General features: G+C 42.3%; 1 protein-coding gene across 7 annotated transcripts in view; it reads right to left on the reverse strand.

Annotated features, from left to right (window-relative positions):
• Nucleotides 1-12852, reverse strand: part of CTBP1 (C-terminal binding protein 1) — a 284958-nt gene that overhangs the window by 14516 nt on the left and 257590 nt on the right. For all 7 annotated transcript variants that reach the window (XM_088454291.1, XM_088454290.1, XM_088454296.1 and 4 more), the window contains exons 4-5: nucleotides 12149-12355; nucleotides 2001-2215 (exon numbers count right to left, since the gene is read on the reverse strand). In XM_088454291.1, the coding sequence (XP_088310417.1) occupies nucleotides 2001-2215; nucleotides 12149-12355 (422 nt within the window). The remainder of the gene's footprint in view (nucleotides 1-2000; nucleotides 2216-12148; nucleotides 12356-12852) is intronic.

Here is a 12852-nt window from a genome sequence, read left to right on the forward strand (position 1 = left end):
TCTAACTATTCTTTATATAGTGCATACATATTCCACAGATGGGAATGAAAATCATGGACCAAAGTGCTGTGAGGCAGTAATGCTTACCATTACACCATCTGTGCATATTAGAAATTATATTGGATAGTGGCGTAGTGGAGGGGTAGATGTACTAAGCCTGGGAGAAAGGTAAAGTGGAGAGACTTAAAGTACCGACCAATCAGCTCCTGTCACATTCCAGGTTGTGTTTGAAAAATGACAGTTAGGAGCAGTGGCGGCTCCAGGGGTGGGGCTGCAGCAGAGTCCAAAATTCAAATAGGGGAGTCCCACCAACTGCCACCCCAAACACTGCAGAACATCGCCGGCCAGGACTCACTGGCAGTTGGTGTGACTCCCCCTATATGCGCTGCAGCCCAACCTCTGGAGCCGCTATTGGTTAGGAGCTGATTGGGTGGTACAATCTCTCTCTACGCCTTAGTACATCTACCCCAAAGTCAATAACCATGAACAAAGATGGTACATGGTATTCATTCCTTTCCGTTTTTATTGTGATGTGGGAAGCTTTCAGTAAATATTAGAAAAAATAAAACTACGATGCAATGCAGACGCCGTCGAATCCCCCTCACCACCACCCTCTTCCCCCAATTAACAAAAAAAAAAGAATAAATAGTGTGAATGAACAGTATAGTAGAAGACTAAAGGTTACACAGATGGACAAATTACATTTTTGCAAACCCACAAATAAAAAAAATAAAAAAAACCCAAGACAAAAAAATTTAGGTTTCTAAAATATTCTAATAGAACCACACAGCAAGGACACAGCAAGTTATCACACAGGAGGTCATTGCTGGCACCTCAATGGGCAATCTAAAAATAAACCGCTGTATAGATGGGAACACACGTGTCATGTGACCATACTGCCGCAGCAGCATGTAGCACATGATCACACGTACACAACCCAGAGAGACATTAGGAGCGAGAACCCTGCTCACAAGAGCTTACATTCTACAGCGAACAATGGTCATTAGAACGTGAGAGCCGGCAGATAGAATGATTAGGGATTATTTCTGTACCACCGTGATTACATCAACTGCGGATAGACAACCGGTGACCAAGTTATACCAAACTGACTACAAACACCTATTTAAACTGTAGATAAATCCAATTAAGGAGCATAGAAACATTGTTAGGTCCTCTATCGCAGGATGGTTGGTGCTCCCTATTTCACTTTACTGGTCGGACAAGTGTTTCATTTCTTTTTGCTTCATATACTGCATTAAAAAAAAAAATTATGTATAGCGTGTGAGGTGATTTTGCGCAGTCATTTTAGTTACACATATTTTTTCATTCTGACATTTTACAGGGCCAGTTTAAAAAAATGAAAGTGGGAAGTGGATTGGTTGGTACGTCTCTCCCTTCGAGCTTTGATACCTCCCCCAAAGTACAAATCAATTTCCCTCCAAGCTGTGATACAGCTACCCGAAAGTACCAGCTTCTGTCATTGTACAGGCTGTGCCAAAAATATGTCCGTTAAAAGCTGGCTGGTCTGTACCTTTATCTCTCTCCAAGATTTGATAAATCTCCCCCATAGTATATTGTTGGAGAACAGATATTTACCAAACTTGACCTCCCTAATTTTAATATGTGGCACAGAGATTACTTTGTAAACTAATCATAATAGGTCTCGACTTCCATGGCTTCATAGGGGAAGGGTAACACGACTTTTGGATTAGGGGCGACCGGTGCTCCGTAACGAGGAGTCTTTTTTTTCCAAGACCTGGCATGGAGTAGATTAGTTGATTATGCTCCACAGCTGGATTTGAGTTGCAGGGGCGGAACCTCTATCTGCGCCGGTTTCTGCCAGTTTATCTTTCTAAACTACAACCTATGTATCTGCAACTACCTCTGAGCAGAGTGTGCAAACTGAGGAAACACACAATAAGCCGGACTTGGGCTCTGGAGCCGGCTTGGCGTAGAAGACGACAGATCCGGATCACTACTACGGATGAGCGACCACTTACCTGTTTAATGGTGAAATCGTTAATAAGGTGGTGGTTGTGCTCGTTTAGGCTGCAGTGTAGAGTAACACAGTCACTATGAAACAGTAGGTCCTGTAGCGTGGTGACGCGCTGGAGACCCAGAGCGCGTTCTACCCCATCCGACAGGTACGGGTCATAGAAAATTACATTAAAACCAAAAGTCTTTGCCCGGAGAGCAACCGCTTGTCCAACCCGCCCTGCAAATGGAGAAAGAGAATGTAACAATCAGCGGGTAATCATGGCGTAACCATACAGATACACAGGGCGCAAGCCGCCATTTTGTGTGCCAACAAACAATATTTATAAACATGCAGCCTGCGTGTTCACTGGGGACTAGTGACCTCAGTGAGGCAAGAGGTACCTCATGCCTCCGCAATGTAACTCGCTCCTAGTGACTTAAGCTATAGTCCCATGTATATTGGCTCAAAGCCATGAAACAGCTGCATTTCAGGCAATTTCCAGTCAGTGACAGGGGACACGATAAAAGATCACTGCAGGAATACAATGGTTCTAGTGCAATCCTGCTAAAATGGATTAACCTAAAATCGGTGCTTCACTTTCTATGGCACATGCAATAATAGTTTGCATTATACATTTGCCTATACAAATCTGAATATAAACCATTTTTTTTTCCAATGTCACTTTGTATATGCACATTATACTGTAGTAGCCATATCATACATGCCTGGCTGCGAGGAGCTACATTCAGTAACTAAGGCTACAGCAAGTGCCCCCTGACATCTCACGCCTTAGCTATGTTGTATCTCTGTGAAATGATTATACAGAGCAGGTAAGGCATCCATCCTTAAGGATTACATGTGTTTGACTGTAAATAATTGTTGCAATACCACAGTTCCCCAGCAGGAGGCTCACTCATGCAGGGAGGGAGCCTGGCAGGTCAGTATGCATTAATAACACATCTGCTCTATATTTAGGGATGGGTGGGTATGTGTTACACTTAAGTGGTACAGGGAGCACTGCATGTAACCAATAGTTAATATGACGTGAATAGAATACATGACATCATAAACCAATCAGATATTCACTTTAAAACAAAATATATACATTTCTAAACCTTTTCTTTAAACAAATACCCTAAATATATTGATCAACCACTGCATGTGTACCCAGCATATTTGTGCTGATATTTACTAAGAACTCCTACTAGAAGTGTAGGGACCTTTAAGAAGTACCCTCAGATACGATAGGTTATTCATTAGTGCAGAGGTTTTAATGTCAAACACCAACAGGTCAGGTTTTCAACCTCTCTCCCTGTGGAAAAAGGTGGTATAGTCACTGACCCTGAAAAAAATTCACCTGTGTATGATTAAAGATATCCTGAAAACATGACCTGCTGCGGGTACCTGAGGTCTGGAGTTGAAAACCCCTGCATCAGATTACAACGCATTTTGTCAAAAGTTGAATAAAAAAAAAAAACCTGAAGAAAGTACCAGAGTTAAAGTGACAAGCTATTATACAGGGTAAATAAAATAATGTATATCCATAGATAAATAAATAGCGCACTCTTCGTATTTATTAATTACTTGTGACTGGACTTCTGCTTTAAATTAACACGGTGTCTGCTAATATTAGTAAAAATGTTCTATTGATGACTGAAGACTGAGTGTTTGTACAGATATCACGACACATTTTTATATGCAATTAAAGCGCATTTTCACCCGTGTGCACAGTTCTGTGCCTGGTTTTCAGCTCATCATTGCCATCATCAGTGCAGACCTGCATCAGCCTATACTTAGTGCAAATGATATGGCTGAAAACCGGTGTCTCTGCTGGCTATATAGATTTGGTTATATGGGTAGTGTCCCAGACACGTCCTCAATGAACTTTCCCCATGTGGGAACAACTCCATTACACTCCAGTCTTGCTTCTCTGGGCACAAGTAAAAATGCGATCGAGAGGAGAAGGGCTCTGCATCCCACTGTGCAAACACACGCAAGAAACGCGTAAATGTAACTCTGCATCAGCCCAATGCGTATATTAAGGATCCTAACATCATTCATAAGGGTATAGCATTAACGCTACAGGACGGGGTCACTGTGAAACCAGTCATGGGGGAAAGCCCAACTGGATACACAATCTAGGGGATAAACGCACTTTTAACTTTATTAAAATTACTAAAAAGGTAACGAACATGAAGAGCCATCGACATCTCTGTGCCATATAATACTGCAAGTGCACCTGGCACCTCTGATGGTCCAGCACGCTACAAAACAGCCCATTTCAAATCACACCGCTGGGTCCCATGGAATCCTACAGTCATGGCTCCGTTCAGAAAGACTCTGAGGGGTATTCAATATGAAACGTTAACTTCACTGCCGAAGTTTTTTTCCTGCGTTAAGTCTGGTGCGCGCTCCCGCTTATCCCCATATTCAAAATAAAATTAACGAAAACGGGAAACTCCGAAGTTGGATTTGCGTAAAGTTACGAATTTTTCCTGAAAATAATTGTAAGACCCCCCTAAAGTTGTAAAAACATGGGGGAACACTATGGGTACCCCCGTTTTAGCCTTTAATTGAAAGTCGGGGATTTAAATAGCCGCAGCAGGTGTTTTTTTCCCGACATTGAAGAAGTGATGCAGAAGAGCACTTAGGTTATTTTTTTCGTTTTTATAAGTGGTCCCATCAAATTTGGGGTACATGAAAATGGGTACTAGCATATTTTGGTGTCCCTAAAGTAATTTTTTTTAAATTCTGCATTTGTGCACCTGCCGCTATAATTCTATTCTAGAAAACACCTGCCGCATACTTGCAGAATAGCCCTGAACCTATTTCCCTATTGTTTAACAATTTTTTCCCATTTTTTTTTTGCACCCCATTTTTTTAATTAATTTTTTGGGGTGTCCCTATTTTTTTTTTTTTAAACTTTTTTTGACAGTTCTTTTTTAAATGTCAATCTCAGGGGTGCAGGCTATTTTTTTTAAGCCTGCACCCCTAAACCCCAATTCTGCACTTTTTTCCAACACCTATTCAATGGTGAAAAGTTATCACCGTTTTTTAGCAAAGACTTTTCAAAACTGCGATAAGTCTTTGAAATTGAATACGATGTAAAACTAAAACCAGTGATATTAACGCAAAAAAGTTTAAAAGTGCGATATTAACGCAAAAAACGGACTTATCGCACCCATATTGAATACCCCTATCTGTCTCAAGTTCAATGAAAGGAACCACGATATGGGCTCCTTTATATCAGTTAACTATCCTGATAACAGGTATGTATTGCCTTGTGTGCCAGAAGGCTTAGGGGGAGATTTAATAAAGCTTGGAGAGAGATAAATTTGTGAGAAATAAAGCACCAACCAATTAGCTCCTAACTGACATGTTACAGGCTGTGGGTCGTACTCAATTAGCCGCGAAAAATGCCGTTTGGAGAAAAGGTTTCAACTTATCTCAGAGATACCCCCCTTAGGCGAAAACAATTAGCTCAGAAAAATGTTCGCCAGAAAAAAACGAGTTTTTCGCCGATGTTCGAGTCTTTTTCAACGATTTATTTTTTTTGTGCTCTCCAAGTAAATCCAGTTTTTTTACGTCTGAAAATTTACTGTTTTGCTCACGAAGAGACATAGGATCCGAGAAAAGTGGCGGAACTATGTATTTTCTCTGCCGCGATTGGGAGAAAAAACGCTTTTTATCAGGGATTTGGTTTTACCTGCCCGAGGCAGGCGAAACAAAATCCCCGATAAGTGCCGGCATCGTGGCTAATTGTATACCGCTCTAAGCGGGAAAATAAACAGGAGAAAAAGTTCTCTCTATGTATAGGCAGGCGAATTGGAAGTGCAATATTTTGGGGTGCAAATGTGGGGATTTGGTCCAATCAGTCCCGAAAAAAATGTAACTTAATTTTTGGCGAAGACCCCAAAAATGACATCAGTTTTGGGAAAAAAAAATAAAAAAGGTGTTGGAAAATGGGTAACAAAGTGGGGGGCATGGTACTTTGGGGGGCTATATGGATGGGACAGGTGTTTTTGGGATTGCACGGGGCAGCAGCAGGTATATTTTTAAAATCTTCACTTTAAAAAAAGACTTCAAAATATGCTAGTACCCATTTTCATGTACCCCAAATGTAACCTCTGTACCCCCCAAAAAAGATATGCTTATATGCATAAGTGCTGAAAAATGATGAGACAATTCTGACACTTTAAGAACACAAAGCACTTTTATTAGAGCTATTAGGACACTTGTATAGTGATTTCTAATGTTAGAGCAGCTTTTTCTGGGGTACAGACTGATTTCCCCCAAATCTTAGGCACTTTTCGCCAGTTTTGCCTTTCACCGATTTCACCCGTTTGACTTTTCGCATCTTTTGGAATTGAATACGGAGATAAGCGGGAGCGCGAGGGAAAAAGTATCGCCTGAAAACAGGCGAAGGCGGCGAAAACATCGCGGCTCGGCTTTTCGCAGCTAATTGAATTCGGCCCTGTGTTTGCAAAATGACAGTCAGCAGCCGATTGGTTGTTACTTTATCTCTCACAATTTTCTCTCTCTCCAAGCTTTATTAAATCTCCCCCTTAATTCCCTACACACGCGGGTGAGGCAAGGACAGCGGTTGTCGGAATGGAATCCCAACGCACGGAATACTATTTTGGGCTTAGACGCGGTGGATTGAAGCCTCTGGGACACTTTACTTATCACCCGCACTCAGGCTCATACCGGTAACAAAACCCTGAGCTGATACAGCTTATTCTCCTAAATTGCTGCTGGCCATGTAAATATGAATTATAAACAAGGAGCAGACTTCCCAATGGAGGGGTGATTGAACATTGCAGGGTCCCGGGCTGTACCGAGCGCCTCAGACCACCGGGTGGGGCTGCAAAATCCTGGGAATAAAAAAAAAGTTCAACAGCATGAACTACAGACTGTAAACCAGCACCCAGCAACAAGAAACTGCTGAGACGGGATAAACTTGGTGATTGAGGAACTTTTCAGATATCAGCTGTGCAATAAAACCTCTGCAACAGCGAGAGAATTCCTTCCCTGCAGGCTACACACCGAGGGCTGTAACCCAGTCTTGGCACCGTGCACAGCACACTGAGGTGTGGTACCAGTGCCTCAGACAAAGCCAGGCCGCCCTTCGGAAATATGACACTTTGGTACGAAATCCACCTCGGTTACAACCACTCCCTTCCCATCGATTCCTTTGTTGCTCGAGGTCTCTGTTTGCAGAAGGACCTCATCACACAAGGCTTATTCAGCAGCAAGCAGCCACTTGCAGACCTGGAGACGCGTGAAAACGCTTGGCTGCTAAATGAAAATGCTATTTCACGGCTTCCCGACCTTATGAATATTTAATTCGCAAGTGAAATTATTTTACACGTAGGAGGCTCGGTATAGAATATCCCTACACATCAATGCTGGGGGCAGGCACAATGCTGGCCAGATACAGCAGGCTCTTAGTAAGCCTATTAGTGCATTATGGGTGTGGCAGCAGCTTTGTGGGTTTTGCATTTGCAGTTGTGAATTACAGCAATTCCACAGAGATGGGAACGAAGCACACAGGGCGGGCAAGATGGAGCACGTCATGTTTTTCTTCTCTAGGAAATGGAAATTATGCTTTGAACACTTCGTACAAATCTCTCACCAACCTGAATGAAGGCTAACAATTACCTACCAGCGGAGACCAGTGCATGGCCGTGTGTTGGGGCATTACAATAACCAAAACAAAAATAAGAAAAATAAATTAAATTAATCCAAAAAATCTACTGGTTTACAAAAAAAAAAAGCAAAAATAAATAGAACCACACTCGAGAGTTAAGGAGAGATGAATCAAAACTTCTAAAAAGGACAAGTAAAAGAAATTGCCATAGCAACCAATCAGCTTCTAGCTATCATTAATTTAGTATTCTATAAAATGATAGCTAGGAGCAGATTGGTTGGTATGGGTAAATTCCCTCCTAGGTCACGGACTACAGCAACCTACAGAAGGCAATAGGGAAGCCAAGTTTTCAGCACCCTCATGTGTCACAATAGCAAGCTTTACCCCGAGGCATGTCTAACACCCCTCAAAACAGTCTCCGGTGTCTATTGATCAAGTGCCCAGGAACAGATTATTGCTAAGAGTGCTAGGATTCAAATTCACCAATACCCAGAAAATCACGGCTTTCTCAATGATTTTGCAGGAAGGTTTGCTCCTGGGGTTGGCTGTGATGCAGGAGGACATTATTAATATTAGCCTGTATTTATGAAGCACCACAAATGGCATCATCGCTGTACAGAGCAGAGACGCAAAACCGGGTAGACAGGGTAACAGAGTAACAAATATACACAAGTACAAAAGTTAGTGGATTTAGGCGAGGAAGGAAACATTAGGAGGGAGGGCCCTGCTCACTAGAGCTCACATTCTTAGTGCTCTGACTGCCTACAATGTAGTGTGCCTTTAATCCGTCTACCAGTAAAAAATTAAATCTTTAAAAAAAAAAAAGTATTGTCAACAATCTGCGCTATTTTTTAATAGAAGACATAAAACAGAAAAAAAAGGATTCAGAAAAAAAATATATAAACTACAAACAACCCCTAACGGAGAGACCTCATAATCTCTATGTACAAGAAGCATTACAATGACTTGCTAACCGCAGTATTCTTATTAGGTGTACACATATAAAATGTTCCACAATCGTTTCTTTATTCCTGTGCTTGGAACAGATTCGGCAATCTGCCGTCCAGCTCCTGGGTCCAGTGGAAATCAGAGCACACCCTGTCCTATGTACGTGAATAGTGCGGTAGCCAAAGCCTGTCAGGTTGGGTTCTGCATCTGCTTTTATTGCTGTGCCAAATTTTCCATTATGGCTTGGGCAAGAAATCAGATGAACTGGAGAGCTGAACACTGCCAAGCCTCAGCTGCCTATTCTCAGTCGCTAACTAGGTGTTTATGCTGCAGACATATCAGGAAACGCACAATCTAGGGGTTTAACAAGACTTTTCAGACGTGAAAAATAAGCTCTCATTAATGTTCATCCACAGCTGTAACCGCGATCCGTAACCTGCCAGCAGCCGGGCTTCTGAGCCCGCAGTGCACACACCAAGTGTAACGTAACAGTCATCTAACCACAATAGGTCACAACCGACAATAAAAGTAACAATTATTCACGTTTATGTCACTTTGTACCCTTTTGAGAAGCTCTGCCACTATCACTTTATGTACTACACCTAAAATCTGGTACCACAACCATCATATGCATAGACAAACGCAGGGGAGGGGGTTCCGGTTGCCTGGAAGCCCTCCTCCACAGCCCACACCGTGACCACAATAGAAATAGTAATATAATAGGACCCCACACAGGTCACATTTTGCAGGTCACTGAGCAGATGCACAGGTGTATTCATTACTCACTGACACATTTTAAAAGATCCACAGATGGAGCTAATTATTTCACCTGTGATTCTGTGAGGAGACCTGGAAAATCTGCACTGTTTGGGGTCCTGAGGACCGAGTTTGAGAACCTGTGTAATAGAATGTTTCAAGGCACAAATATGGGGAAGGGTACAGAAAAATATCTGCTGCTTTGAAGGTCCCAATGAGCACAGTGGCCTCCATCATCTGTAAATGGGAGAAGTTCGGAATCACCAGGACTCTTCCTAGAGTTGGCCAGCCGTCTAAACAGAGATCGGGGGAGAAGGGCCCTAGTCAGGGAGGTGACCAAGAACCCGATGGTCACTCTGTCAGAGCTACAGCATTCCTCCGTGGAGAGAGGAGAACCTTCCAGAAGGACAACCATCTCTGCAGCAATCCACCAATCAGACCTGTATGGTAGAGTGGCCAGACTGAAGCCACTACTTACTAAAAAGCACATGGCAGCCTGCCTGCAGTTTGCCAAAATGCCCCTTAAGGACTCTCAAACCATGAGAAACAAAGATTTAACTCTTTGGCGTTAATGCCAGGCGTTATGTTTGGAGGAAACCAGGCACCGCTCATCACCAGGCCAATACCATCCCTACAGTGAAGCATGACTGTGGGAGCATCATGCTGTGGGGATGTTTTTCAGCAGCAGGAACTGGGAGACTAGTCAGGATAGAGGGAAAGATGAATGCAGCAATGTACAGAGACATCCTGGATGAAAACCTGCTCCAGAGCGCTCTTGACCACAGACTGGGGCGACTGTTAATCTTTCAGCAGGACAACGACCCTAAGCACACAGCCAAGATATCAAAAGGAGTGGCTTCAGGACAACTCTGTGAATGTCCTTGAGTGGCCCAGCCAGAGCCCAGACATGAATCCAATTGAACATCTCTGGTGAGATCTGAAAATGGCTATGCACCGACGCTTCCCATCCAACCTGATGGAGCTTGAGAGGTGCTGCAAAGAGGAATGGGTGAAACTGCCCAAAGATAGGTGTGCCAAGCTTGTGGCATCATATTCAAAAAGACTTGAGGCTGTAATTTGTAATTGCTGCCAAAGGTGCATCAACAGAGTATTGAGCAAAGGCTGTGAATACTTATGTACATGTGATTTCTTCGTTTTTTTGTTTTTTTTTAATTACATTTTCAGAAAAAAAAAATCTCAAAAATATTTTTTACGCTTTGTCGTCATTATGAGGTTTTGGGTATACAATTTTTAGGACAAAAATTAATTTATTCCATTTTGGAATAAGGCTGTAACATAACAAAATGGGGAAAAAGTGAAGTGCTGTGAATACTTTCCAGATGCACTGCAAGTGCCAATTATGCCCTCTTCATGGACTGGCCACACTCGCTCTAAAATCCTGTGACTGAGCTGTGTCTCTCTGAAAGTGCCTGACCGTTGTCTGCCGCCTCTTCTTATGTCCCTGAGAATTTAGGATTCTGGGGACATCATGGGAGAGCAAACCCTCCTCCTACATCCTTAGTGAAGTTGGCAATGACAGATGACTGGAATTGCATCATCAAGGCCCACTTGAGCAATGCCAGAGGCAGGTAGCACGATGACACAAATTATGGCCCCTGCACTTGCCCCCCCTGGTCCTCTCAGAGGGGAGGTAAAAAAAAAAAATTAAAAAAAAATGAATAAGCAAAAAAAATATGATTTATGGTAACATAGTAATTGGATTTACAAAGCATAGGAAACATCCATTTCTACATTTCATTAATCTGACCTGCAGAGCCAAGATCTCTCTCGAGGTGCTAGCTGGTAGCAGAAAATACAGACGTCAATTTCAAGATTACATTTGAGCAAACTAACTCGGCAGAATGCATTGTGCCTCAGTTAAGAGCAGAAGATGAACTAAATCACCCAGCATTAGAAAACGATTAGACATTACATGTGTGTATGGTTTGAATAGGGCAGCCGTGATGGACAGAAATGTATTGAGGTCTGCCAGTAACATTAAAGCTGGTGATTTGATTATTTTTTCACACCAATCTTAAAATGTCTTTGTTCAACAAGTGTCTCTGCAGATGTAGCTTGAATTCACAGAATACACCAATTGCTTCAGAACATGGCTGGTCATTGCAGTACGTGTAGTTCAAACTCGAACATAGATTATTGTTCAGTGTATTGAATAAAGTGTTTTATAAATGCCTTTTCAGGCAAATAAATACTGCCTACCTTATATAAAAGGTCTCTCTTCATTCACACTCCTCTGTATGAGTGGCTTACATTTATTTTTTATGATACTTTAGGTTATTGATTGGACAATTTTTTGACTCAATTAGAATAAAGGGTAATTTCTTCTCCGATCTTCTTTGTGTTGTAGATGTATTAGCAAAAAACAGAACCCTGCCTAGAGCTGGGGACCATATCTGGCTCCAACTGATGTGGTGTGCCGACCAAGTTTGCTAAATTGGGTGGTGGGAGTTGGGGAGGGGCTCTACAAGGTCCCACCTGGTGTATTGTGAGGCCACAGAAATATTAAGTAATCGCCCCAAACCCATGGGGGAGTACAGCGCCTGCATTGCATCAGGTAGGGCAGTCAACCATTTTATTATGACAACCGTTTTCCAGGCTGAACAGAGAGGGCTGCATGTTTTTGAATTTTTGCTCAACTTTTTTAAAAACAAAAATAAAATAAACTGATTTTTTTTTTTTTAAACCACTCATCTGGTTGCTTGGTTTCATTACTTCATATTACAAATAATACGTAACTAATATATTCAAACAGTAACGTCATACAATAATTTACATCCGTAAAAAGCGAAACTTACCCAGTCCTATGATGCCTAATGTCTCCCCCCTAATTCGTGCGGCTCCAGACGCCACCTCCCTGATCTGCTCCACGCTCTGGACCCTCGTGCCTTCCCGTAACGCCTGGTGCAGCCACGTGGTTCTCCTGTACAGGTTCAGAATGTGGCACATGGTGGAATCGGCCGTCTCTTCTACGGACGCTGCTGGCACATTACATACTGCAATACCTGGATTAGACATCAGATACAGGAGCGTTACACATTTATAGTCCGGAAGAGTGGCCGCAGATGCTAATAGTGATTACTTATCCTTTATAGGCGTACTAGTGGTCATGATAATTACACATGGCATTAGCTGACAGACTGTTCATATAAAAAATATATTACAAAATGTGCCCCTAAAGACTTTGTAAGTGGACTATTCGTGAGGCTACTGTTATGTTACACTGTAGAAGTTCGACAAGTCCTGTATAATGGTCTCCAGGAAAGATATTGGCTATTGTAACCATCATTTTTGTTTCAAAAAATAAAAATTCAGCTGGACCTCATACCCACTGGCATCAAAACATACATTATTATTTTTAGTGCCGGCACAACGCTTGGGGCCACTTTCACCAAACCCGTTCAAATTTGTACTTCAGTTCAAGAGCCCCGATACATTTTTGGCTTTGAATGAAAATCAAAGTGTCCGTTGACCTCAACAGACAAAAATTAGCGCTCATCAA

Source organism: Taudactylus pleione, unplaced genomic scaffold (genome assembly GCF_031769625.1).
Source record: "Taudactylus pleione unplaced genomic scaffold, aTauple2 ptg000611l, whole genome shotgun sequence".
Lineage (NCBI taxonomy): Eukaryota > Metazoa > Chordata > Amphibia > Anura > Myobatrachidae > Taudactylus > Taudactylus pleione.